The sequence below is a fragment of the Dromaius novaehollandiae genome, chromosome 4 (genome assembly GCF_036370855.1).
Source record: "Dromaius novaehollandiae isolate bDroNov1 chromosome 4, bDroNov1.hap1, whole genome shotgun sequence".
Classification (NCBI taxonomy): Eukaryota; Metazoa; Chordata; class Aves; order Casuariiformes; family Dromaiidae; genus Dromaius; species Dromaius novaehollandiae.
In genome coordinates this window covers 8,607,377-8,633,336 of record NC_088101.1, presented here as the reverse complement: position 1 = coordinate 8,633,336, position 25,960 = coordinate 8,607,377, and the positions used below count along the sequence as shown (strand labels likewise).

At 39.6% G+C, this 25,960-nt stretch overlaps 1 protein-coding gene and 1 long non-coding RNA gene across 10 annotated transcripts in view; one reads left to right on the top strand and one right to left on the bottom strand.

Moving 5' to 3' along the window:
• LOC112984718 (uncharacterized) overlaps positions 1–25,960 on the top strand; it is a 64,336-nt gene that overhangs the window by 7,239 nt on the left and 31,137 nt on the right. The window contains exon 2 of the long non-coding RNA XR_003259570.2: positions 23,336–23,524. This is a non-coding gene — a long non-coding RNA (uncharacterized LOC112984718). The remainder of the gene's footprint in view (positions 1–23,335; positions 23,525–25,960) is intronic.
• The window catches only part of ARHGAP24 (Rho GTPase activating protein 24), a 242,647-nt gene continuing 240,515 nt past the window's right edge, over positions 23,829–25,960 (bottom strand). For all 9 annotated transcript variants that reach the window (XM_026102777.2, XM_064510370.1, XM_026102776.2 and 6 more), the window contains one exon: positions 23,829–24,570. In XM_026102777.2, the coding sequence (XP_025958562.1) occupies positions 24,327–24,570 (244 nt within the window). In that variant the 3' untranslated portion in view covers positions 23,829–24,326. The remainder of the gene's footprint in view (positions 24,571–25,960) is intronic.

The following is a 25,960-nucleotide window of genomic DNA, read 5'->3' as shown; positions in this document are numbered from 1 at the left end:
TAGCCTTCAAAAATACTAACATCAATTTAAAAATAAAAATCCCAGTTTTACATACAGGAGTGAATTTGTATTACTATAACTGCATGGAAATGCCTGCTTTGTTTTTATTTGGCTGTTTGTCACATGTTGCATTGCTTTGTTTCAACTGAACCTAGCAGAGATTGTGTGATTTTTTTTGTACAGGTTTGTTCCTCAAAAGCAAAAAAAGATTACTTTGATTCACAGTGGAGAATTACTCTGCATCTGTCATTGAATACTAATATATTATTAATCTTTTTTTGAGATTACCTGCACTTAAGTCTATGATAAAAACTGTACTGGTTCAGAAGTTGCCCTCCTTTGGACCACAGCTAGATTTTCAATATTACCCAGCATCTAAAAATTCTTCCTTCCTTCATGGGATTGGCAGGTATTTGTCAGAGCTGATTAAACTGTAGGTCTGGAGAGGTTAGCTAGAAGTCTTAGAAAAGATAGTTTTCTCCTTTCAAGCTACTTCCAGTGTTAAATATACAACTGTAGCCAAATCTGCAAAAGCAGCTAGTGTAGCTGTCCTGTTCGCTGAGCTTAATGCATACCTTTGTTCTGTGTTTCTGCGGAGCCTAGCTCAACGTGGTCCTGCTCCATGACAGAGCTCCAGGTGCTACAGCATTACAAATAAATAATGCAGTCTTCTGCAGGCAAATATACAAAGCCAGCTAATTAATACTTAAAAGACCTCCAAGAATATTTTAAAACCACGAACTGTATCATGTATTATGTTCTCATGAGGCCATAGTAAGCAAATGTTTTAATCAGAGATTAAGAAGGAGGGGAACAGCCTAGTCTTGATGCTCTCTTTTTCAAAAACTCCCCTCTTTTGCATTGTTATAGTCTTAGTTAATTGGAAATATATTAAAATTTTTTGGGGGGGGTTCCTCTGCTGCTGGCTTTGATCTTATTTTGCATTCCCTCTACTATCACTCTCCATATATGCCATTAGGCTGCAGTGAATAAGACTGAGGAATCTTTAAAAATACTGCACTTACTGCACTGTACCTTAAGTTATCCATTTGCTTTAAGGAGTTGACTTTGAATTAAATCATCTGCATGGCATCTGAATATAGCATTTCTAACACTGTGCATTACAGGTCTATCTTTGATGTTTCTAAAGATAGCTTAGAATAAAACAAATTCACAAGGAAGCTGTCGGCTGCTGGTCAGCCCAAGATAGAGACCGCCATCACATGCCTGCTGGGCTGCAGGGCTTGTCATGGGAGCTTGATAATTATTTGCCTTCAGCAAGAACGTGTTAGCTGTAAAACGTCAGACTTTGTGAAAACAAGTAATGCACATGAGCTGAGCTTTTCCAGTGGAAGATAAAGTGTACAGCATGCAGTCAGGTAACATCTGTTGGCTTATGTGGCAATATTTATTGTTTTCATTGACAGAGTTGTAGCCGCAAAGCTGTTGTTTTACTTCACAATCAGACTTTAAGGAAACTTTTCTGATCCTGATCTTACTAGAATAGTTTATCTTTGCGATTTTAATCCTGTGACCACAGTTGCAAGCTTGTGTGGAACTGTAGATTCAATCGATTTTTCTAGGGATATTTAGGTTATATTAATTTTGACATCTCACCATCCTCCTGCACTTCCAATATAGGCAGCCACCTCTGGTTGAACACAATTTCTTCACTGTCTCTAGTCATCTCAGAGACTTTCTGAGTGTGCTTTCACGTGAGCCTGGATCCCTTTGCAACAACTAGCAGTTATTTTTTCTTTCGTATTCAAAGGATTTTTTAAAGTTGCCATCCTTCCTTTAGCAAAATTTAATTGAAAGTATGTGAAGGATCAGAGTGAGGAAAAATATATCCTGGAGAAAAAAAGGTTAACTCTGCAGACTCGAAGTGTAGTGTAAGTCAAAGCAGGAAGCCAGAATTAGCACTGTACAACCATGTTTGATTACCCTGTGTTCTAAATCCCAGCTTCACACGCAAGAGTTAGGATGTACTGCAGAGAGCAGCCTTGTAAGTTTCATTACTGTCCAGACGAAATACAACATTATGTTTGAAAACTGGGCAATGTTTTGCTATTCCAAAGAGGTAAAGCACAAAGATAGCGCACTCATGAATACTCAGTCAGGCAGAAAAACAAACGAGATTTTCCACAGAGTAGCACTGCAATATTCTAAAAGGCTGCCATCCTGTGGCACTTCGGGGATGCTGAGGTAACCACTATCCTGCATTAATGGTTTAGCAATTCTCTGCAGTGGAAAACAACATATGTGCCAAAGAGACCTCATAGGTAAATAAAATAAGTACTTCCTCATTTTTGTTCAATATTTAGGTAGTTTCAAGAGAAGGCTATGACCTCTGGTATGTATCAGTTGTGTTACAGTGCAGATCATAAGCTGGGGTTCAGTTTAAGAGCTTTTATTTCCATCAAAATCTGAGAATATATTACACTTCATATTCATTCTTTGCACATGCAGTCTTAAACCCCTGCTGCTGTTTTTGCTGCACTGCATCTCATGTACCACTTCTCAGGAGTGCTTTTACTCCCTTAATATGTATTTGTTACTTTGAAAGATTACGGGAAAAATCCTATAAAGCTCATTCCTTGAGAAAGTAATGCACATTTCCAGGGAGATCAATGGGACTTGTGGAATGAGGACTTGAGGATTTGACCCTATACCTGATTAATGGCTTTAACTTCAGTTCTTATTGTTTTTCTTTTGCTGTTAATAGCAGATTATGCATTAGTACCAAGGAGTACATATTTCTTCTAAGAGTCATTACATTGTTTCACTGTGGGGCAGGTGGAGAAAATTATTTTTGCTTGCACCAATATTAGTATGTTATCAATAAACTATGCATATGAGTTGGATACAAGTCCACTGTATTTTCCTTCCATTCTAGAAACGGTGATACCAGTTCTCACCCTAAGTATACTTAGCGCAACACAAATAAAACAAATCCTTACTTAAAATGAGCTTGCAACTACTGTGAGATAAATTTCCATAGCAAATGATCATAACAAAACCAGACTTCCACTCTACAGAGAACCTTTGTTAAAGAGGCTAGGAAAAAAAGGACCTGATAATTTTTATTCTATTATTGCAGAAATTATAAAGAAATAATGCAGGGTCTGACTTCAATTCTTAGAAACAGATATTCCCAGTTACTTGAGTAAGGCTTACGTCATGCCTTAGGAAGCTATATAAACCATATATATATTATATATATATATAAAAATATATATATATATTATATATTTATATAAAATATATATATATATAAAATATCCTTAAAAACTGTTCAAATCCCAGTTTGCTGGTTCAACTTTCTTATGTCCACACTACATTATCTGCAAGGATAAAGCAGCTCACCTACAGCCACAGTCTCAGTTTTCTCTGCCTGCACTGATGCTTAGATCTGGTATCTGCTTTCACATGGTACTGTTTCACTGCAGAGGTATTTCTTTCCAGTACTACTGTCATTCTTCTCTGTTGACACCTTTCAAGCAGTACACTGGCCAGGCTTTTAAAGACTAATCATAAATCTTTTCTATAATGCCCATTCAAAAGCTAACCACATCTAAAAAATGAACAAAACAAGAGCCCTGCAGAACTACCAGTGTACATGTGCCTGTACTGCCACTGGGCCATCAATCTGCTCTTCCTCAGCAAGAGCCAGTGGCATTTTGTACCGCACGTATTCCATCCCACGTTGCCTTTCAGTCTACATTTACCTTTACACAATTCGGAAGGCATAAATTCTCATGCAGATCATGATCTTTCCACCTCTTACATCTTCCAGGCTCACCCAGTCTTTGGAACTATTCACAAACCTTTTAGTATCTACTGATTTCCTTAGCTTTTTACTCTGAATGGGAAATCAAATTAGAATTTAAGTTAGGAATAGTGTGACGTACTAAGCCATGTCCATTAAAAACCAATACAGCAGTAATGCCTTGAAGATTTATAGTTCAACTGGAATTAAGAATTGCAGGTTTGGGATCCCGTCAATACTTTAAAAGTAGGAGTAGGACAGAAAGCGTACTTTGAGTCCTAAACCAAGCCGATAAACTCTTTTGTAATTCAGCCCCCTTTGGAACGTCCCTGTAGTTCAGCATATCCATTCTCACCTTGCCCCATTCGGACACTTTATACCAGTTATAACCAATTTTTTTTTCATTGAAAATGGTTTAATATCCAAAGAGGTTTGATATCTTTTGCAGATGGAACACTGCAACGTTAACAAGGTCATTAAAAGAGGCAATCAGTAAAAATGTTAGCATGTCACTCTCAGTCTTGCCTCTAGCAATTTCAGGCTTTACTCATGGCCTGACTTCCCATACATGGCAGAAACCTGGGTGTTTTCAATGTAGCATGATTTTTATATGCCAAATGCTAGTATGTACATAGTGATTATCAATGAATTTCAGTAAAAGTCACTGCTGATTAATAGTGAACTCTGAAATGCACCATTTGAGTGAAGGATTTTATGGATTTGAGTATAATTGGAAGCTGTTACTCACTTTTTTATAACTAAGCAAGAAATAAAATTATCTAAGACTTTTTTTTGACAAAGGGATTACATATATTAAAAAATGAAATTTCCCCAGTTTCTCTCTCTCATAAAAACCACCAGATTAAACTGAAAAATCTTCAAAGTGTTGGGGCAATAAACCCTCTCTGGGTGTCCAGCAGATCCCAAATACTGTCCAGGGCTTATCAGAATTATTTTTAAACAATAAATAGAAAATAATAAATTTCCTAAGCTCCTAGATCAGCGTGGTGATCTTTAAGCATTTGTGATCAACACCCATCAAATCAAGAAGGCTAGATATATTCTTTAAGTTATCAGATGTGCTTTCATGCACTGATACAAGCCTTCACTCAGCAGCACTCTTAAGTATGTATTTAAGTACTGTTAATTTTATTGGCACATAATCTATGCTGTGCTAAACAGGGACCTATGTAAGAGAATGTTGTAGCCTCAAGAAAGTGTGCATTGTGGAGTTTTTGAAGAAACTATAGTCTCCATTCACTGATACTGGTACCAAGTTAAAAATCTGTATTAGCCTATGCTTTCTCAACCTTAGGCGAAGGTAACCAGTCTATCAGTTTCTATATCCAAATTTTTCTTGCAGGAAGTGCTGGGTTACAACTGTTATTTTGCACATGCAGGAGAGAAAATTGTCTTTCTCTTCTGATAATGAACCAATTCAATTACATAAATATGAAGCACACCCCCAACTTTAATTGAAATCTTTCTAAAACACACTGGGGAATGTTAAGGAATAGAGTTTGAGTTGTTGCCAGACAAGCAGTAGGAGGATGAGCAAAGCAAACTGCTCTGCAATGCACGGAAGGTTATGTTGATAGCTAGCAGAAGAAAATCTCACCTTTCCACAAACATACGTACCGGTACAGAGGAACGTCAGGGCGGGAATATGACTGAACCCTATCTATCCTCCTGATTGCTGAAAGGCCTGAACAAGCCTGAAAATGTTAAGAATAGGATAAGCATCCAATTAAAAATTAGGTAAGATAGAAGAAGAATAAAAGATTGGATTTTTCAGGAGAGAATACTAAGTCATGGACCAGGGTTTTGGCAGCAGCCTCTCTCACACTGGACTTCTCCCCCACTTTTTTTTTTTTTTTATAACATCCTCAAAACAGACCAGAGGAGCGCTTCTTTGCTTTTCAAAAAGATTGAAGGAATAATGTAATCAGCACCATTTGCTCTGAACACACAGTACATGGTGGTAGAACTAAATAATCACATTTCACATGACAAGGTCAGGTATTATTACAGAATGGAGCACTTCTGAGGTTTCCTTTTTTCAGGGAAGTCTCACACTCCTTGTGACCCAGGTGCAAAGACAGCCTGTTTGCTGAGTTTTCTAACTCAAAGAGTCCACTGAAAAGCCACAGTTATTTTCCTTCTTTCCCTCATTGTGCACATTAGATATTTAGTACCTCAGTGCTTTTAAGTGTCTCTTGAGAGTCCTCATCTATGATTGCATGTAATTCCCATTAGTGCAACATGTGTCTTACACTCATAAAAACATCAGCAGACACTTGATTTATACACTTCAATAGCTTAAGATAAATATCAATAACATTTTATATTTACATAATACTTTTTATTCTGAGGGACCAACAAAGCACCGTAAGAACAGGTGCGTAAGTGCTGATTGAAAACTTTGTACAAGAAGCACACAGCCCTGTGGTAGGACCCATGCCTTCCCTTGAACCTCATTCTTTCCCATGTAAGTCACCTTGCTAAGGTCTTGGGTTTCTGCTGCAGACAACCCACAAGCTTCACAGGTTACACTAGGAACTGAAGAAAAGCTCAAGTAATCTGTAGGCACAAAGCATTTTCATTAAAGTGGCTGGAATTTACTATTACAAGGATGAATTAGCCACATACATTTTTTTCTCATGTCTGCTTAGCTTCCCCAAAAATCACCATTTTCACACAGGACCTCTGTTAGCCTTCAATTTACCTATGCCATCCTTCCTTTTACTGGATCATTTGTATTGCACACCACAGCACATAACACATCTAAGTTGGGCAACTGGGCAGCTGTCTTGTGAGAGAGGAAGTCTCTGTGGTCAAAGCAAGTGAACAAATTGGTTGATGACCAGAGTGACCTTATTAGACATTCCAACACTGTTGCGATTTTGCCTTGATTCTGCACAGCTAACCCCCACCCAAAAAATTCTGTACAAATAGTACAGTGTGATTACTCTTGTCTGCATGTATGAGATGCAACAATATGTTCACCAATTCACTAGCTAAAATTACTTTTCCTAATGTGCATTATAGGCTGTGAGGGCTTAGTTCTTCCCTGCATTGTATCAGTATTCAGATGAATTGCCTCATTTACAACATCTTTTCTGTTGTAGTGGCTACTACAGCTAACCTTTGATAAGGTTATAGATTTGATAAGCATAGATAGTTCCTGTGAAAAAGTGCTGTGGTTCCTGAAGGGAAATTGGAAAGAATAAAGGGTCCTTTTATACAGCTCTCTGGAAATCTCATTTGTCTTTTCCATTTCAGTTACAGTTGGATTACCTTCAAGTTTTCATATCACTGTGTGTAAATTATTATTCTCCAAAAAACTGTGTGAGGCTTGGAACCGTTTCTGTCCTCTATGTTTATTGCAAAAGCAAAATTCTCTGTGAGAGATAAGTTGGTGAGACCAGCCTTTCCTTCAGCTACATTAGTTTACAACACTAGTAATTCACACACTTAAAAAGTTTCATGTGCCCAGTAATGGCATTCAGTGTCAGGATCAAATACCTGAATTGTATGGTAGACAGCATTTAAAGATAGAGTTAAAAAAAAGTAATTGTTAGCTTGATAACACGCTCATTTAATTTCAGTAGGACACATGTCAATTCTTGCTAGAATTTATATACATGTGAACAGCCCAGGGCTTCAGATTTTATTCAAACATGCATTTCTTGGATTTAGATCACAGCGATTTATATTTGCAAAGTTTATTTTACAGACGTGTTTCTCTTAGTGCTAGTCATTTTCTACAATATGGTTTCAGCAGTGCATATACTTGGTCTGAGTAGTTAGTACACTACAGGAAACCTGAGAAATCAGTTGATTAAGTGAAAAGAAGCCCGGAACGATTCTAGCAATAGATATATGTGGGGAAAAGGTATTTACAATTGCCCAAGAGGAAGTTTCCCAAGCACCTTTTAAAAGGATCTCTACCAAGCATGAAGTGAAACTCTGAAGAAGCTCTCCATGATGCCCTTCCTCTTGTGGAGCCAAAAAACATTAGCACATTTGGAGTCTGTCTTGAAGATGGAATTTGTTCTTGCCAGGTTTTTTTCATTAAGAAAGTAAGCAGCTTTCTGCTGTGCAAGGAACTGGAATGTACATTCCAAAGGTAGGAAGAAAGCTTCTCTGACATCTAATTCCTCAATGTCTCCACACAACTTCTGTATAAAAAGAAACAGTCCATGGTTTAACGGATTTGTTTCCTTTCTATGTTTCTGGGCACTCTCAAGCAGTAACCAGACTTTTGTTTTGGTGAGATAGCCCTGTATGCACCTGCGGTTATTAGAACAGCTGTCTTGCAAGTAGCACTAAAATGGCCTACTTACTGAGGTAGAAAAAGAGGCGATACAACCTGGTACAGAGAAATTTTCCAGTATTGTATCTCAGACACCCAGTTCTTAATACAGTAACCTTTTATTTTTCTTGTATTTTACTGCCTTTCCCTGCCCCACCATAAAAAAACCCCAAAAAAACAAAACAAAAAAAAAAACAAAAAAAGGATTTTCAAGTATCTGTTGAGCTACAAAGCACAAGCTGGCATCATCTCTGTTTTGCTCCACGACTAATTCATTTGCTGTATACATAGCTACACAAATCTAAGAGATGTCTGGCTTGTCTTCCAGAAGAGCCAGAAAATGGAGTTGATTTTATGTGATAGAGGCTTTGGGATTTGTATTTCCATTTCTGATGACTTGTATTATAACATTTCTTATGCTGAAGACAGTCAAGTAATAAAAAAATCTCCTGTGTAGAGCTATCACTCTCATGAAGATGCATTTATCAAAGACACTTTAAACAATTACGCAGTCAAGTTGATCAAATAGTAAATAGATTGAATTAGCCTTTAAAATAAGGCAAGTGATAAAGACTGTTACATGGGAGACTGCAGTCTTCAAGGGGTGGGCAAACACTGAAGTCCACTTGAAAAAAAATACCTGCTCATCTCTGAGCAGTTACAGTATTTCGGGCACAAATTAAATACAGTGTATCATGTAATAAATACTCTTGACATTTCTTTCATCACTTTGAAGCAAGAGGCTGTACTCTGCTATTGCAATTTGAAGCATGTCAGATTATCTCTAAGTGTACTATCTCTGAATCTTTTCATTTTCTTTTCTCAGAGATTTAGTCTTATCTAGAGTTGTGCTTTGAAAAGAAAGTATTTTATTTGATTTTATTTCTAAAATATGAGCATATCTAGACAAGATTCAGGTAGATTAATAAAACATTTTCAAATCTACAATAAAGCAATGGAACTATGCCTATAGCAAAGTCCTTTTGACAAAACCAGTATGGAGATTTCAGCTCTGTTCCTGCTCTATTTTCTACTCCTCCACTTCATAAGGAGAAAGCAGGCTAGACACTACATGAGTTCCTAGTAAGAATTTAGCATTTAAGCTGAAATTCCTGGTCGATCCCCCTTTAAACTGTTGAGCTGTTTGACTATTTCAGCTACAGTCCCCGTACTGCACAAGGGGTAGGCCTCCCCTGCTTCCCCATGCTGGCCAGTTCAGCCCCGACTGCTCTGTGAAGGAGACAACATGCTGCCTGCACACCACTGGCACGGTTGTGCCAGCAGCGGGGTCTTTCCAGGTCGGAATCTGCACTCTCAGTGTGCACAGATAATCCACCTCCCAGCTCCTCTGCAGTGCTGCACCACTCTGGCACCATCCTGCTGCTCTGCAGCTTTCTGACAGCAAGGGACCGCCTCGTAGGAGATTGTATGTATGTATGTATGTATGTATATATTTTCATCTGGACTTTAAAAAAACCTCTATAGTTTTTCTGTTTTTGCTCAGATCACCTACAGCAGCCGTTTTCCTCCTGCACCAGCTTCCTGCCTTCTCTTCAAGGCAGCCTCTGCTTGCGACAGTGACAACAGTTGCTGCCTACTTCCAGCAGGGTAACATCTCTCTCACCTTCTTGGTGCTTCCCCCTCCCACACACAACATGTGTTGTCCCTTCCTCCCCATTGCCTCTCTTAGTCCTTTCAGGCTTCCAGTGGGTATTTCAGTTTTGGACAGCCAAAAGATAAGTTACCTTGCCAAGAACATACTGAAATAGTCTGTGCGGAGCTTCTCGCTGCCATAGCTGGCTAGTAGTTTAAAGACTTCCCGGGCTTATGTTACATTGTAGTCTCTTAATACTAGGCAACCCTGCCTAACACCTTAATTATCCACGGCTAAATTCTGCCTGATTTTGCTACATTTTAAGTGCACCTATGTGCAGTTAACTGTTGGTAGCTGTGCTGTTGGCTGCTGTCCATTCAGATCTAAAGGGCTGCACTGGCAACCATGTGGATTATATCCTTCTATAGTGATTATTTTTGTTCTGGATGGCATAACACTCCTTTAATAACTCCATTAAAACTGTACCTTTAAGCAAGATAAGAAATTATACCTTTTTGAAGAAATGCCACAAAATTTTCTCAGTGCCCATGCACCAGTTGATACGCTGATGTGCTTTACTTTCATTATAATAAGCTTTTGGCTATATCACTCCCTCTGGTATAATATAAGGCAAAGTACCATGTTTTCCAGTGTCAGCCCCAATATGATGGCTGTTATTGAAAAACTATTTCCATCATGCTGATAATGCATTGCAATAACATTAATGCTGAAAATATATTATTTATAGTATGAAAATCAATACATTATATTAACAATTATTGTAGAGATAATAAATGAGAGACATTTTGAAGACAAACAGGACTATGAATTGCACTAAGCATTTGGGGAGAAAAATTATTGTACTGCCTTCCCTGAATCACAGATCTCCCCCTCAAATCATGCCCACCTGTTGCTTCCTACTAAAACTCCACTAAATGAGGTGCAACTTCTCTCTTTCCTGACTTGCATCGTGATAAAAAAGAAAAAAGAGGTTTCAGAAAAGAGAAATTTTACCTTCAAAGGTTCTTAATGTCAAGTTAGGGAATATTCATTGTAAAACAGTGCTTCTGTGTTCGAGTTCAACAAAGATATATTCCATAAAGTTAAAAAGAAAACAATAAAAAATAACAACTCCAATAAGTACATGTAGGGCGTATTTCTGTCTGTGGAACAGAAGATGAACATTTATAGATAGCTGTTATCCTAAATTTTCTTAATAGCTAGTGTTTTAAACAGCAGTAGAACAAAATGCTTGATGTCTTGACACCAAGGATAAGCGATTAGCAAATACATAGGATATAACGCCATCCCAGGATGACCTTATGAGCTTGAAGGCTTTCTAGTAACTTCAGCCTTGCCTTGAAACACCTGTACTCTACAAAATGACTATACCTATTTTGTGTCAATACCATATATGACTTTATGTTATTACAATTCCTGCTGCTCCAGAGTAAGGGACATAAAAACAAACTCGGTAACCCTGAAGAATCAGTGCCAAGAATCAGGAAGAAGAAAAGAAGACTGAAGAGATGAATTACTGAACAACCAGTAAGACAAGACTGAGAAGACATTTTTGGGATCTTGCCTAAGTAGGAAGTTTAAACAGAAAAAGGAGGGGGAAAAAGGACCTTTCGTAAAAGATTTACTATCAGTAAGTTGTAAAGGTAAACTGTCACTAATCTGTTGAAGAAAAGAGAGAATATTGTTCTTCCTAGAAGCCTGTCAGAGCACGTTATGGAGAGGGCAGGCAGCACCGAGAGGCTGTGCTGGTGGAGCAAAGCTCGGAGCTCGGGTGCTGGCAGAAACGCTGCCTTGTCCTTGCACCTTCCGTGGCACTCCAGGCCTCTCTTTCCCAAGAAGCTTATAGAATTGAATGGGAGAAGAATGGAGCACTTGGGCAAGCGATCTTGGGACAGCAAAGAGAAAGAAAATAAGTGAAGGAGACAGGAAAGAAACTACAGAAAGAACGAAAGTTGCAAGACGTCTGTTGGCTCGAGAGGCAAGGGAGGGAGGACGGGGGAAACCCAGGCAAGCTGGGGGTAATAAGAAAGTGCTTTTGAGCTATGGAATGTGACTGGCTTGTTATGCTTTAAGAATAAAAAATCTGTGGAGCATGTGTAAGTACAGAGAGAGGCAGGGAGGCAACTGGAGAACAAAATCAAAGGAATCGCTAGATCTCTGTAACTGATGCAACCAAGAAGTATTTCCAGTTTACTCAGAAGGTTGTTACTGGGAGTTTTGCTGATATTATCTGTGTCAAGATAATATTCTTTCTATTCATGTGAAACAAGTCATGCTTGAATCACATTAGTAATAAGCTGCAAAGCTCTGGGAGACAGAAACAGTGGGAAGAAGTTGAAACTGTAATTCTTGTACTAAATCACAGGACCCAAGTCACTGCTCAAAAGGCAAATATCTGTGTTGAATAATAGGATACGGTACACTCTCATATTGGTTCAGTATGCGTGTGCTTATGCATATAAGACTGTGGGATTTAAGATGATATATGGAAAAGTTTAAGAAAAAAATAGCTGTTTCACTCATGAACAGCCACATTTAAATGGTGGACAGCCCGTAATACCAAGTGTGAGAAGCCAGAGAAGTTACAACTGATACATGTTATCGCTTGGCCTAACCTGATGCCTGTGCAAATTTAGAAGATTTACACATACTTGCTAGATATAAATTGGCATAGAAGTGGGTTGCATGTATTATTTTATCACCTTCCCTTCTCTACTACAGTACTGTGTGCTGAGCTTTCATTGCTGCCCTCCAGGCTAAATCTCTGTAATGCGTTCTTTAAAATCCCATTTCTTTTGAGTTTTTTTAAATGATGTTGCATTGTCAATGTGTATTTATTGACTAAATGAGCCACAGTGGTTACACTGAATTAATTTACATTCAGTTTGCAAACAGCAAAACAGAAGTATTATCCTCTTTCAGTTATGCCGCTGCCTAACCCAAATCCTATTCTCCTTATAGTTGGGAAAGTTGTCCTGATGACTGTAGGCCAAGTTTGATCCTAAGTAAAGTCATTAAGAATTGGATCAAGCCCTGAGCAAATGATGGGAGACTTTGTGTTTTCCTTTAGCTTCACATCCTCCCTTCCATTTGCATTCCCTATCGTATTTTGTTAGCAAATATTTGCTGCTGAGCAAAACCTCGTTCTTGGATATACTGGTGCCATTCTGAAGTAATGCCATTTAGATGATTAGAATGGCTCCAGATTATGCTTGCATACCCACCAGGGAGACTTTGACTTGTCTCTAATCAGCAGATAATTTATCCTTCTCTGACACACAGGGTCAAAAGTGTCAATGTAAAATGGCTCCAGGGAAGTCTAGGCTTCGCTTATGTTTAAGCCACCGTGACTAAGGATGGAAGACAACAGTAAATTTGTATTGCTGTAGCATTAGGAACTTCCAGTTAAAGATTACCACTCACAGCGCTAGCCATCACATGAACACAAACACTGTTGTCCTTGTCCTGAGATGGGTTACAGATTTAACCGCAGCTTCACACTCTGAAACAAAATCATCCTGCTGACAGAAAAGTTGATTTTTCTGTGTCCAAAATGCAACTATTTACCCTCTATCCCTCTTTTTTTAGGTAAAGATTTTATTTTAAAATCAATGCAAAATTTACACCTCATGTTCACAACTGATTCTCTTCTATTTTTTTAATTCTTAAGTAGGAAATCAATGTTTTCAGCAATTATTTTGATCTATGTTGATCAGCACAGACATTAATCCCCTGCCAAACTATCAATTTTTATTGCCTTTGCTGAGTTGCCACGTATTTGGTTCCACACGGTAACAAGTAGGTTAACTGAAGTATTGAAAAACATGACTGAAGTATCGAAAAGCATGATTTGCCTGAGGCGTGTTTCAGTGTGTAATTATGGTACTACTATAGTGCATTACAATTATGAGCTTACACAGAATACAGAGTATATCTAGGTCTCACTCAGACCAGAAGGTTTGGACTAGGAAACAGAAACTAAAACTGTAAGGATATCTCTTTTTTTGTCTCACAGAAAAACTCAAGTAAGAGAGAAGCAAAATTCAAGTCATTTGTTTAAATTTTCTTTAAAGTTGCACAGAAGCTACTTGTCAGGAAAAAAAAAAAACATGTTACGTCATAAATCCACAGCACCTGCTGTCAGCACTTACCTCTAATGTATATTTAATTAAGGTACGTAAGACTGAAACTCATCTGAACAAGTGTTCCTAAATAATATACTGTCAAGGAACTCCCTTCTGTGAGTCAAGGAGGATTTCTCCCCAGTTCCCCAGCTTTATATATAACAACCATTTTTAAACCATGGCACCAATGTAGTCACACTTTCTAGGTTCTTATTCAAATTCTTTTGACCTAGACCTATATAGCCCACTCATGCTCCCCGGTTTGACGGCAAAAACTGCTTTGGCTTCCACAGTAAGAGGATTAAGCCCTACATTTTTAAAGTTTGTATCTGGGAAAGAACAAGTAATTTAGCAATCTTGACCACTACCTATCACTTTTTACCTGCAGAACACTGGTTCAAATTCAGCAGCACCTGGAGGCAAATCTGATGGTGATCAGATTCAGACTCAAAATGCAGACCTCACTAGCAAAGGACCTTTTTTCAGTATTTAACTTATCTGGAGTTTTTTCCCTGTTTCCACCACCCTGCACGCATGTATACCTCATAGCTAACTTCGCAGTCACTTTCCCTGCAACTCAGTTACAAGCAATATTGTCATGAAAGCTCAGAAGTGAACCTCAGCTGTGCTCCCTCCCACTCTCTTGTGGGCGGGCACTCTTCCCAAAGGACCAGCTCTCACTGAATGTTTCCCTGCAGGGAACTAAATGGGGTTGTCAACCTACAACAAACCTGTTCTCACCTGCCAGCCACAATCAGAGGGAATGCAGTCCCTCCCTAGCCATTATCTTCATTTTCATAGGAGTGAAACTCGAAGCCGTAACGCTCTTAGCATGAATCCCAGGGCTGGGAGCCGGCAGTCATCCTTTCCAATTGCAATAACATGGCAGGCTCAACTGCAGCTGGGAACTGCCAGGGACTCATCTCTCAATGCCTGTGGCAAGCTACCCATACAGCTGCATGAACTTATTTCTTCTGAACTATTCTTTTACCTTTAGGTATAGAGCCAGCAGGTGAGGTGCACCCTTCTCTGCTCATCTCTTGTCTCAAAGCAGAGTCAAGCCAAGTTGCCTCAGCTTTTCTTCTGTAGCCACAGAGCTCAGGAGAATGCACAGGAGAGGAGAAGCTCTGGGGCCCTACCCATACAGTTCTGGTTATGTCCTCACTGTGGAAGAAAGACGTCCAAGTGACCTTGCCTGTACTCTCCCAGGAACTTGAAATGCTGAGGAGCTTGATGCATATTCCTGGTGCTGGTCCTGCATGGACCAAACCAGCTCCAGAGTATGTCCAATAATACTCAGACACTGCTGCATGCCCAAGCTTACGAAGCCTGCTTTGCCATGTGGCGTATTGGCTGGTAAGTCTTCATGGCCCTGTGAAATACTGCAAGTTTACCCAGGCCCTGCTGGCTCCAGTGCATGGAGTAGAAAAGCTGTCTTCGCTCAGTATGTCTTCCTGAGCTGATACTAGTTGCGCTCCACCTCCTTCCTTGTTAGGCAAGGTTTTTAATAGTTTAGGGTGCTTTTGATCTTAGATTTTGGCCTTGGGAAAGACAGGCCTGGCTGGCAACACAGATATAGATGAATGAATAGTTCATGAACTGTTCTCTTAATGGCCTTTGGAATTGCCTCCAGAGATGCTTCGTCTTTGTCAGGGTTTGTATCCTGCCTACTTTCCCTTACAGTCTCCTTTGATGTAGGCCCCTTCAGTCAGGCAGAAGAATATCAATTAAGTCAACTGTGATACACTCAATATTAATACAAAATTATACAAATATCTCCTTCATTATCCATGTGCACTAGTAGAATTAGGACATGTCTACACATGGGGATTATTCGGGATATATATATAGGTGGGAATTTGAAGCTGTTTCACACAACTCCCTGTGTAAGCTCTCAGCATTATACACAAAACACATCTGCAAGACTGAATTAAGCAAAGCCTCACTACAGTGCTCAGCCTAGGTTTAGTATGGCTACAAGAAGATCTAGCACTGTATTAGTCATTCTGCTCTGCCAAAATCCAGGTGCTGTATTTCAGCCTGATGTAAAGAAAGTGCATTTAAAAATACCAGTCTCTGGCATATCTTAGCAGTGGCATCATATAACTTAGAGAGCATTTTCTATTGCAAAGTATGCTGAAATGATCTGCAAACAGTGTTATGTGCAACAATCACTATCCCTGCCACTGAACTATAGACTACATTTCAGCGATCTGAAGTTAAAAAAAGAAAAGAAAAATTAAACCAGAAAAAAACCCTTCTATCTTATTGGTAAGGTCAGAAAAATGGAGAGAGCACCATACTGATTTGAACAGCAGAGAAAAAAAATGGTGCTCAGAATCACCTGTTTTGAACTCAAGCTAAGTCAACTCCTAAGTACTATACAGTTAAAAAATTACAGGCAGGCTCATAATAGTATTTAAAACATCACAGATTAGGCTCCAGTAAAGTTCTGCTGAACAGGAGTCATTTTAAAAGTCTTTAGCATGAAGAGAGTAATACACGCAGAGGTAGAGAGGATTTTCTATTCTTGGATTTGGGAGACTCAGAAATGGAACTGTATTGCATACAAAGCTCATCATCCTGGATCCCTTAGGGGAAAAGTGAGGAATATATTTGCATGATACTAATTTTTCCTTCTTCAGAAAGTTTTGGACTCTCCATTATTTTAACAGTAGAGAAATTCATTTGTTTTATTGCTGACAAGCATTCCTCCAACAAAACTAGAACACCACCACTAATAGTAAATACATGCATTACAAGAGCACCTAAAATTCTAGTAGGAACGTTCCTCAGCTACTACCATTGCTTCCTAAACCTCTGCAGAGCTATGACAATTTATATCAGCAGGGTATCTGCCCCATATAGTTCTATTTGCTGAGAAAAGCTGCTCTGGAGAGGCTAAACGATGGTCTGAGGGCCATCAGCAGTTCCCAGAGTGCTTGCTGGTAATCCCCAGGTCACAGTCTAACCCTCCGTGCTCACTGCCTCCCATTCGGCTGTTACCCTAACTACTGTCTCAAGTATTTCTCCACATGAAGAATTCTCATTGTTATCACACAGAACTGGTGTCAGCAAGGCAGGTAGTCTGCAAGTCTATCTCACTACTCATGTCTGCACAGAAAGTAATTTAGAGCAGAAAAAGCTCTGAAAGAACAGTGCAACATTAACTTTGATAACCTTTTTGCAGAGACAAGCTTTTAGAAAGAATGCACTTAACTGAGGGCAAATTACTACCACCTACACATGGCAGCTATTTCAGGCATATTAATTTCCTTGCTCTCCTCATCCCTCCTGTCTGTTCCCTCTATTTTTGCATGCCCCCATCAAAAGTGTGCATGTTTTAATTTAATTTGTTCCATTCCCCCTCCCCCCCCATCTTCTTGCAAATTTGCAAGAGGTGCAGAGAGTCTGCAAACGCTCTTCTCTTCAATGGACAGACTCCAGAGGGAATGCAGAATAAGAAAGGAAATTAATAAGGAGTTTCACTTAGCCAGGAAGGGGTGGAATATACAGCAGCCGGAGGCAACTCACTGTTTTGACTGGATTGTCAGAACATTCAAATTGGTGTACCTGTTTATTTAGTGTCTCCTTACCCCACCTCTGTTCCATACCCCCAGGGATGCTATACATTGAATATTTGTCAGAAGAAAAACTTTTCAGCAAATTGTAGATTTCTCAACAATTTTTGGACCCTGATTTTGACTAACGGATGAAGTAATGCTTACATATCTTTGAGCAGTGATCCTACCAAGCTCCTTTCCTCTTCATTCATATGAAAATCTAAAATGTCAGTTTTGCATATCACTTAACATAACATCTTTTATTTATTAATTTTAACATTTGGGAAACTTGTTTTGTGAGATGCCGAAAGAAAATAATTCAGCAAAGGATTATAATAAATTCTGCTGTTGTACCAAAGCATACTCCAAATTTCTCACTAACAGAAAGGAAGACTAGCAGTTTTCTGAGCAAAACATTAGAATCTAACATTTAAAGGTAAGGTTAGTGTCCACCACAATTCCAGTCTCCTGTGCAGAGGCATTTAGGTCACCCACCCCCACCACAATGCTCTGGTGATGCGGCTGGAGATGGGATTAACAGCTCTAAGTCTGGTTCCTTCTCTTATTCTCTGTTGTCCACAGGCTGTTGCATTCTGGTAACCTGCTTTTACGTACGCATGCTGCCCTGAACTTACACTAATGAATGCAATGTAATGTAATCATGCCTTGTGATTTAAACAGAAGGTTATTAGCTCCTGGGGGGATTTTTTCCACCATCTGTATTGATGACCTAAAAGCATTGTCTCTTGTATAGACAAGTGTGATGCATGAGGCAAAGAGCGCCTCTGTGCTAAAAGGGCTGACCTGTCCGGTGAACTACAGCAGATTATTAATTTGGGCAGTTCACATAAAAACCTGTGAGACAGAGGTGAAAGCAGATTTATTATTACAGCTTCTCATAACCAAGACATAAAACTCTTAGTGTCCTCTCATGGAAGAACACTGTCAACTCTGCCTCAGAACATCACCTGTTACACAGGTTAGTGATAAAACAGCGGTTATCTCAGCTAAAATCTCAGTTTCATTCAATACCTTGACAGTAAGATGCCTGAAAACAGCTACCTTCAAAATATATTGACCATGCAATAATCAACAAATACTCTGCCTGAAATCCTAATTTTTTTTTCCAGCACCTTCAGGCTCAAACTCCTGCCACATTAGTCTCATGAGCGAGTCTTGCTCCTTTGCCACTCCACTGCATGAGAGGGAGCATGGTTATATCCTTTGGCTGGTCACATCCCTCAGTATGTTCTTCTCTGCATTGCTTCTTCTGACCACGTCAGTTCACACACAGGCTGGGAAAGGCATCTACAACTCCACACAGGCTGGCCATACCAATGGGAACAAGGCAGCAAATTGGTTGTGGGCCATGTGGAAGTGGCATCATACAATCAAGGAGAAGTTAGATGTTAGAAAAGTAGCATTTTGTTATTTGCTTCTGAATGTAAGAAACACTGAGGATTTTGTGCTTTTAATTTAAATAAGTAGAATGATAATAAGAACATATAGGAGAGAGTTAAGCACGTGAATAAACATCACCAACACAGCCCAAATGCTGATGAAGCCGCACCCAAAGCAGAAGTGTTACAGGTAGCCACTGAGAGGGAGAGAGAGGTTTGATACTTTGCATGGATGGTAATGGCAATGCACGTAAGTTGTTGGTAATATTTTTTAAGTTCACTATGCCTGCTTCAGTTTCCCAGTCTGTCTGGATGACTTCTGCAAAGGGAATGAGGTGAAGCCTTGTCCTGGGTCGCAAAGCAAGGGATTTGGCCTATCAGCACTTACCCATATAATCTGAAAGTTGAACATTCCTTCAGGAACTGAACAAGGCAGCTGCTGGAAGGAAACATCTTTTCAAAGGCAAAGACGAACTTCAGACCTAGACATTAACAGCAAATCCTGCCCAACACGAGCTCCTAAAAAATTCTTTGAAGAAACTCGTAACGATATGGCCCCAAGACTGTTTAAGTTGATTCAGAATAGCATGGCTACACTGAGCCTGTCTGATTCTTTACTGAGCCAGCTCAGAGACCTCAGTCGCCAGAAAGCTAACCCAAGGAATAGCTCTGTGCAGGTTCAGCTCCAGGAAACAATTTGCCATGGCACAAGGTTGGTGCCAACAGCACTACAAAATAGGGTACAGGAATACATGGGCAGGAGGATTGCAGCAGCACCAAGGTCAGCTTAAACTCATCAAGGAATCACAGCCAAAACGAGCAGGGACAAAAAAACCCAGAAATCTGAACAGCTGATCTGCTCCCAGGGTAACAAAGACTTTCCAAGAAGGCACTCTAAGAACTTTTGCTTCTGTGTCCAGGCAACTAAAAATGCTAACTAGTTTTACAAACTGTAATTGTCTGACTGTATTGGTTACTAATTATCTTTTCTTCCAAGACTAAATCCTCATTTCAAAGCAGATAAAGGTCCCTTTGATAGAGTCGTTAAATTGAACAGAAATTCTGTGAATTCTTAGCCTGGAACGAGACAGAAGGAGCCAGGGGCTCTCCAGCCTAACCATGCAGCACCCTATACAATATTCACATAGGGAACCACCTTCACAGAGTGCCTGAGAAATACTACTAAAGGCTAAGGTCTCAGAAAGAAAACGTGTCAGGGCGCATCTGCCACCTGACTGATAGTTACATCATCCGCTTTTCCATGTGGAATTTTGTCCTTTTGCTTCTGTTTGTGCATTTTATTGTTTTCCATTGAAAACAAGATTTGCTTTTAGCATAGGCCTGATTTGTTTACTGCACTTGGGACCACTTCAGGAAATATTCTTGGTCACACTTGACTATTTGCCTGTTCTGTTGTTCCTTTAAGACTGCTTTGGCTGTTCTGTTAAGAATACATTTATATAATCTCTCAATTTCCCATTCTGTTCCCCATGTCTTTCTTTTCGTATAATTTTGCTTTTCAAAACGTAATTTATACACGCTGTCTTATAAAATGCAGAACTTTGAAACTGTTAGGCAGAACTGCTGGACCGTATTAAGTTTTGAGAATGAACATGGTATAAATATGCAACAAGATATATAACAAGTTTTTTACTGGAATTTTTAAAATGCAAGTACAAATGAGCTGGGAATAAACCGTAATACTGACAGGTCACAGTCTAGCAGACTTGAGTGTTCTCTTTAGTTTTATAGCTGTTTTCCAGGACAGATTGGACAAATCTCTCCAACTCCAGAGCTGATTTTTCTTTCTCTGTCAAATAAGGGTATAGAACTGCCTTATAGAAAGGCTCTAGGCTATTTTCCTCAAGGTGAATGCACAAACTTGAATGCAGTAACGCATGCCGGGCTTCAGTACAAATCATGCACACAGAAATTAAGTATTTCCAACACATTGGTCTATGTTAATAACTGTAAGAGTCTTCAAAGAAAATCTCAACTGCTACAACATTTGTGAAGAATTTGCTTCTACAGTTCTACTTATTAAGCGTAAACATGAATCTCAGCTACAGAAAGTATTTGCTGCCATCATCACTTCGTATTTTGCATTTATTCAGTAACAGACACTCCGTAGGTACCTACTGCTGACCCCACAGCCCCCTTGTCGGTGTTCCCCACTAAAATCTGCTAGATTTCAGGGTAATTTCTAGTAAGAGGACTCTAATCTAAAATAGGAGAGGAAGGCTGCTGTGTATTTAGCAACAGTAGGCAGTAGGTGTAACTGCTTGGAAACTTTACTCTTTCCTGTTTTAGTTCTTCAGGAACAGAAGCCTTGATTTTTTTTCACTGGAGGTTGAATCACATAGTATCACTGAACCTTTAAAAAGAAGTCCAGAAATTTAGAGGCCTCATATTCCTTTCTTGGTAATAATGAGGACTAACCTCTTCTCATCGATGTATACATATGGTTCCTGGTCATGTCAACAGGAGTTCAGTATGCAGCAGGGTTGCACTGCTGATAGGAGTTCTGAAAAACCAATTTGGTAGCACCTGTACTTGTACTTGAACAAAAATAAATTCCTGGATCAATCTGTAGGAGGGAAACAAGGGGAGGAAAAGTAAGATTTTCCTCATGAATAGCTTTAAATGAACAGTGGGAGACTGTGGTCAATCTGATTAAATATTAAAGGACAGAACTGCCTCATGCAAAAAGCACCCTGCCTTAAAGAAATAACTGCAGTAGCATCGTCCAATCTTAGTGAAGATGGCAATCCACAAAAAGCACAATACAAAAATGAGGATGATCTACATAACAGCACTGAGCAAATGTGGAGATATTTCACTGAAATAGTTTGTCTTATAAACCATCTTAGGCATCTTGAATGAAAAGACCTTAATATAAGCAAGAAACACTCTGAACTGAGGAGATGAGGAAGTAACCCTCAGAGAACAACTGCAGACCAGGTATCTGGATTCAGAAACAAATGTGTATAAAAACACTGTTCAGTAAATAAAGAAAGCATGCTGCAGACACAGATCACTGAAAGCTTCCAGTTTGTTCCTATCAAGACCAAGGCTAATCAAAATTGAATGCAGCATGCTAAGTAGATGGACTGTAAATACCTTCCCCTCTGTGACATGCACTGTATAGCCCAGGGCATTTGAAGCAGATGTGGACATGCGAGTGAAATTCCTATTCCTGGTAAATTCTGAATAAGTAACAAAAATAACATTTTATTGAGGGGTTGTTTTTCTTGCCACCGTATCAGATGATATCCTTAGAGCAACACCATTCCCACTGCCTCACTGGCCACCTTCTGCCATGCCTGTGTGGCTAAGCTCTAGATCCTCATTTACGCAAGTCCTTTAACTAGTCTTAGGAATGCATATTCCTTTAAATTTTAAGAGCTCTTGAAAGGCACAGGGAAAGCTAGAGGAAACCAAAAGGAAAAGCTTGGTTTACTGTGAGTGAGGGAGCAGGACTTTCTCCATGTCAACATACCGCTGCAAAGATCTCTATCATGAAAGAATGAATTTCAATTAAGAAAATACTTATCACAGAGATTTCATTGTCATGTCAGCAGATTTCAGATTTTACTTAAATTCTGAATTGACTCTGAGGCCTACTGCATCAGATATCAAGACCTTTCTCATTAGATATAGAAATCAGAATTAAAACAGTGATCTGTTTCTTCTCTTTCACCACTGTGCGGACATGTATGATTACTGCTAATTGACATAAGACATGCTCCTCCCTATTTCCTTGACCTCTCCCTGTTTGACTTTTTCTGATTTATACTCACACTGGATGTGCACTGGGGATGTTCACAGTAATTAGCACAACGGGGGCCGTGACTGGGGCCTCTGAACCTCAGCAAACACAAATAATCCATCCACAAGTGCTGTGTGTCATGCTCCACTCCGAGTTATATTTCTCTGAAATGTAAGCTTTCTGTTTGCTTCCCAGTACAGTTCCCACATCTAACTAATATTTGTGTAATGTACATGCCATAATCAAGACTGTTCTTTGTTCTTTCTCAAAGTTCTTTCATAGTTCTTTCTCAACTGGAATTCAAAAATAACTGTAATACATTTCAGTGACACTAGAGGGAAGCCAAGATGTCTGACAACCATTCGTTAAAAATACAGCTTGCAGTCCTAAACACAAAGTTAAAAACAAAAAGTCCTTAACGTGGTGTAGAAAATACATATATTAAAGAAAATACGTATTTTATATTTGGTAAAGATGCCAAATCGATTCTTACTTTACAGCATGGTTTTGCTGTTCCTTTTTTCTTTCTGCATGCTGTTGGGATGCCCAGTCTATTCCCTTTGGTTGTTCCCTAGCTGACACTAGGAACCTGGGTGCTTTCCCAGTTGTAACACTTGACTGTAGTCTCATGAAGCATTCGCAGAGTATGATAACTTGCTAACTATACACCGTAAATATGGGTGATTAATGTTCATGTTTTCTTCCTTATTTGGTATGTGTGATACGGTTGCCCTGGTAATTTCTACTTTGGTCATCAGTTCTGTTGTTTTTTCTCTTTAGCACCTGTCATGCTGCTAAGGCTATCAAGGGGGCCCAGTCCATCCCCTCTGCATGTCCCTGCACCAGCGTTAGAGAAAGGACCCAGGTTCCCCTGGACTGTGGAAGTCAGTCAGGTGCAAGGATGGTCAAGGCACAACTTGTTTGTATTCCTGCTCCAAGATGCAGTGATCATGCACCGGGCTGTTTAAGGTACCCCCAAAAGCTCTGACCATATGATTGAGTTCCCCTTATATTCCCTTTCCTCCTCATAAGTTCTTACCCTTTACCACCCTCATCCCTTCCCAAACACACAGCCTGTCTGTGTTTACCCTCTGCCTGCTGAACCTGATTCTGGTGACTCATTTGGTGTTTATGATACGGTTGCCCTGATAATCTCTACCTTGGTCATCAGTTCTGTTAAAATAGTACCTTTTGTTACCTATAGTGTCCTGCTGTTTCTCATGCTGCTGTCTTGTTAGAAGCGCCGCAAATCAGGGTTAGCCATCTGCACGCATACCTTAATGTATCTGTTTATCTTCAACCCCCAGCGAGAGGGGTAACAAAACAAAAAAACAAAACCAAAAAACATTTGATATACAAAATAAGCTGATGGTAACACAATGCCAAAAATAGCTTATTATGTTAAGTGCAAGGGAAAAAAGCCTTGATATAAAGCTTGATTGCAACAACATTTCAATTTACCAGTTTAAATACAAGACTTGCATTAAAATATTTCTCGAGATACATCTTTCACTCTCTAAGGTGATTTTTTTTAAATTTATATACACATATCCAGTTGTAACACTTAACAGTAGTCTCATGAAGCATTCAGAGTATAACTCGATAAGTACACACTGTAGATATGAATGGTTAATCGTCTGTATGATTTCTTCCTTCAAGGGTTTATAACATTATGTTGAGTACTAGCCTCAGACAGGTGACCAGCCACCTGATACAGTATAATACCCCCACAAGCCCTTCCCCAAAGTCCCACAGTCTACGCTTCCAATGCTCACTGGATCCAGATGGTGTTGCCTCTTTCTGGTCTGCGAGGTTCCACTGTGAGGTCTCCAAAAGTGGAGAAAAATTGCTCCATTTCCTTCTGCAGCATGTCATTCCTCTTCTCTGCATCCTCCTTGGCCCGCTCTGCATTACGCATTTTGATTTCTACCATTGTGAACTTCTTCCGCTCTTGATCCAGCTCTTCATGCAGGGCCATCATTTCTGTCTCCAGGGTGAGATTTCTCTGCTCCAAGCTGCAGAAACAGAAATAAAAGCAGACAGCTCCTGAGCAGCACTCCTCACTGGCTTACACAGAAACACAACACACAAACTCGTGTGTGTGTTTATCTCTTCATTTACAAAGCTTAGATTAAATTTCTGAGAGACCTATCTGCAAACAAGGGCTTCACCATTGATTCATTCCCACAGTGTAATCTCTATTGCATTTAGAAAATGCATGATACCAGCCACTAGTAAGATGTACAGTAGCTCCATCTAATTCTCCAGGAAATGGCTTAAACAAGCCTTTTACTTCTGGAAGCATTGACTCCCATCTCCCACTATAGTAGCTCTAGTGTCACGTATAAGGTCAAAATAATGCCCTGATTGCCTTTGTTTCACAGCTCATCTCTCTTCTTCAGCTGATTTACCTATTGTATCTATATGCAACTATGGATCAACAATTCAAAAGAAATTGCAATCAATGAGGTTTGACTTTTGTCTAAAAAAATCACTAAATTTTGGATCCTCTGAAAAGTACCAGGCATGCTAGGGGTACTACTAAACAGAGTCATCATGTACGTGAAAAACTGCACACTATGCTGAAAGCTGTGATGTAGCGGGGAGACTTCTGTTTTCTGAGCACTGCACTTTCACTGAGAGCTACTGATGCCAGTAGCTCTTACATGCTGTGATCCAGCTATGGCTTGCAGTGCCAGAGGTATTAATGCAAAGGGCTTCTGGAGAAGAGTTCCAGTATTCTCCCAGTCCCCAAAACTACGGGCAGCAGAACCAAGGTACTGGTTTCACTGAAGCATGATGTTCAATTGCTACTCTCATTTTCTGGAGAACAGGCATCAACTAATTAAATCGCTTTGAGAGCTGACAGATTTTGTCAGATACTACAGAAACTCACAAGGTTCTGACTTTATTTTTGGTGCTGATAGGATAGTGTATCATAACTGTGGCAAACAATTGCTCTGAAACAAAACACATAGGATCATATCCCAAGAGCAACGACAACTCTGAAAGGCAGGAAACCCAGCAGAGAGCACCCAGTGACTGCAGCTACTGCAGATTTCTATCAAAGCGCTATTTTAACAGGTTTTGCAACACTATGCTGAAGGCTAGTTTCAGTTCTATTTGCTTTTATAGATCTTATTTCAAGCCTGTATCAAGTCACAATATGAACTAAAAACATGACTATCACCGAGAATGGCATTTTTTATTTGCTATAGGGCTTCTTCCTATAGCCATTAAATACATCAGCCATGTTTTCGTCACTGCCACACTGGCTGCATACAGCGACAAGGAACGCTTCTCTCTGTGCTCAGCGCAGTCACAAGCATGGTGACTGCAGACACCATTCTTTTCCAGTCACCAGTTTCAGCTGAAAGGGGCTCTCCCTCCTGACCAGGTGCTGCG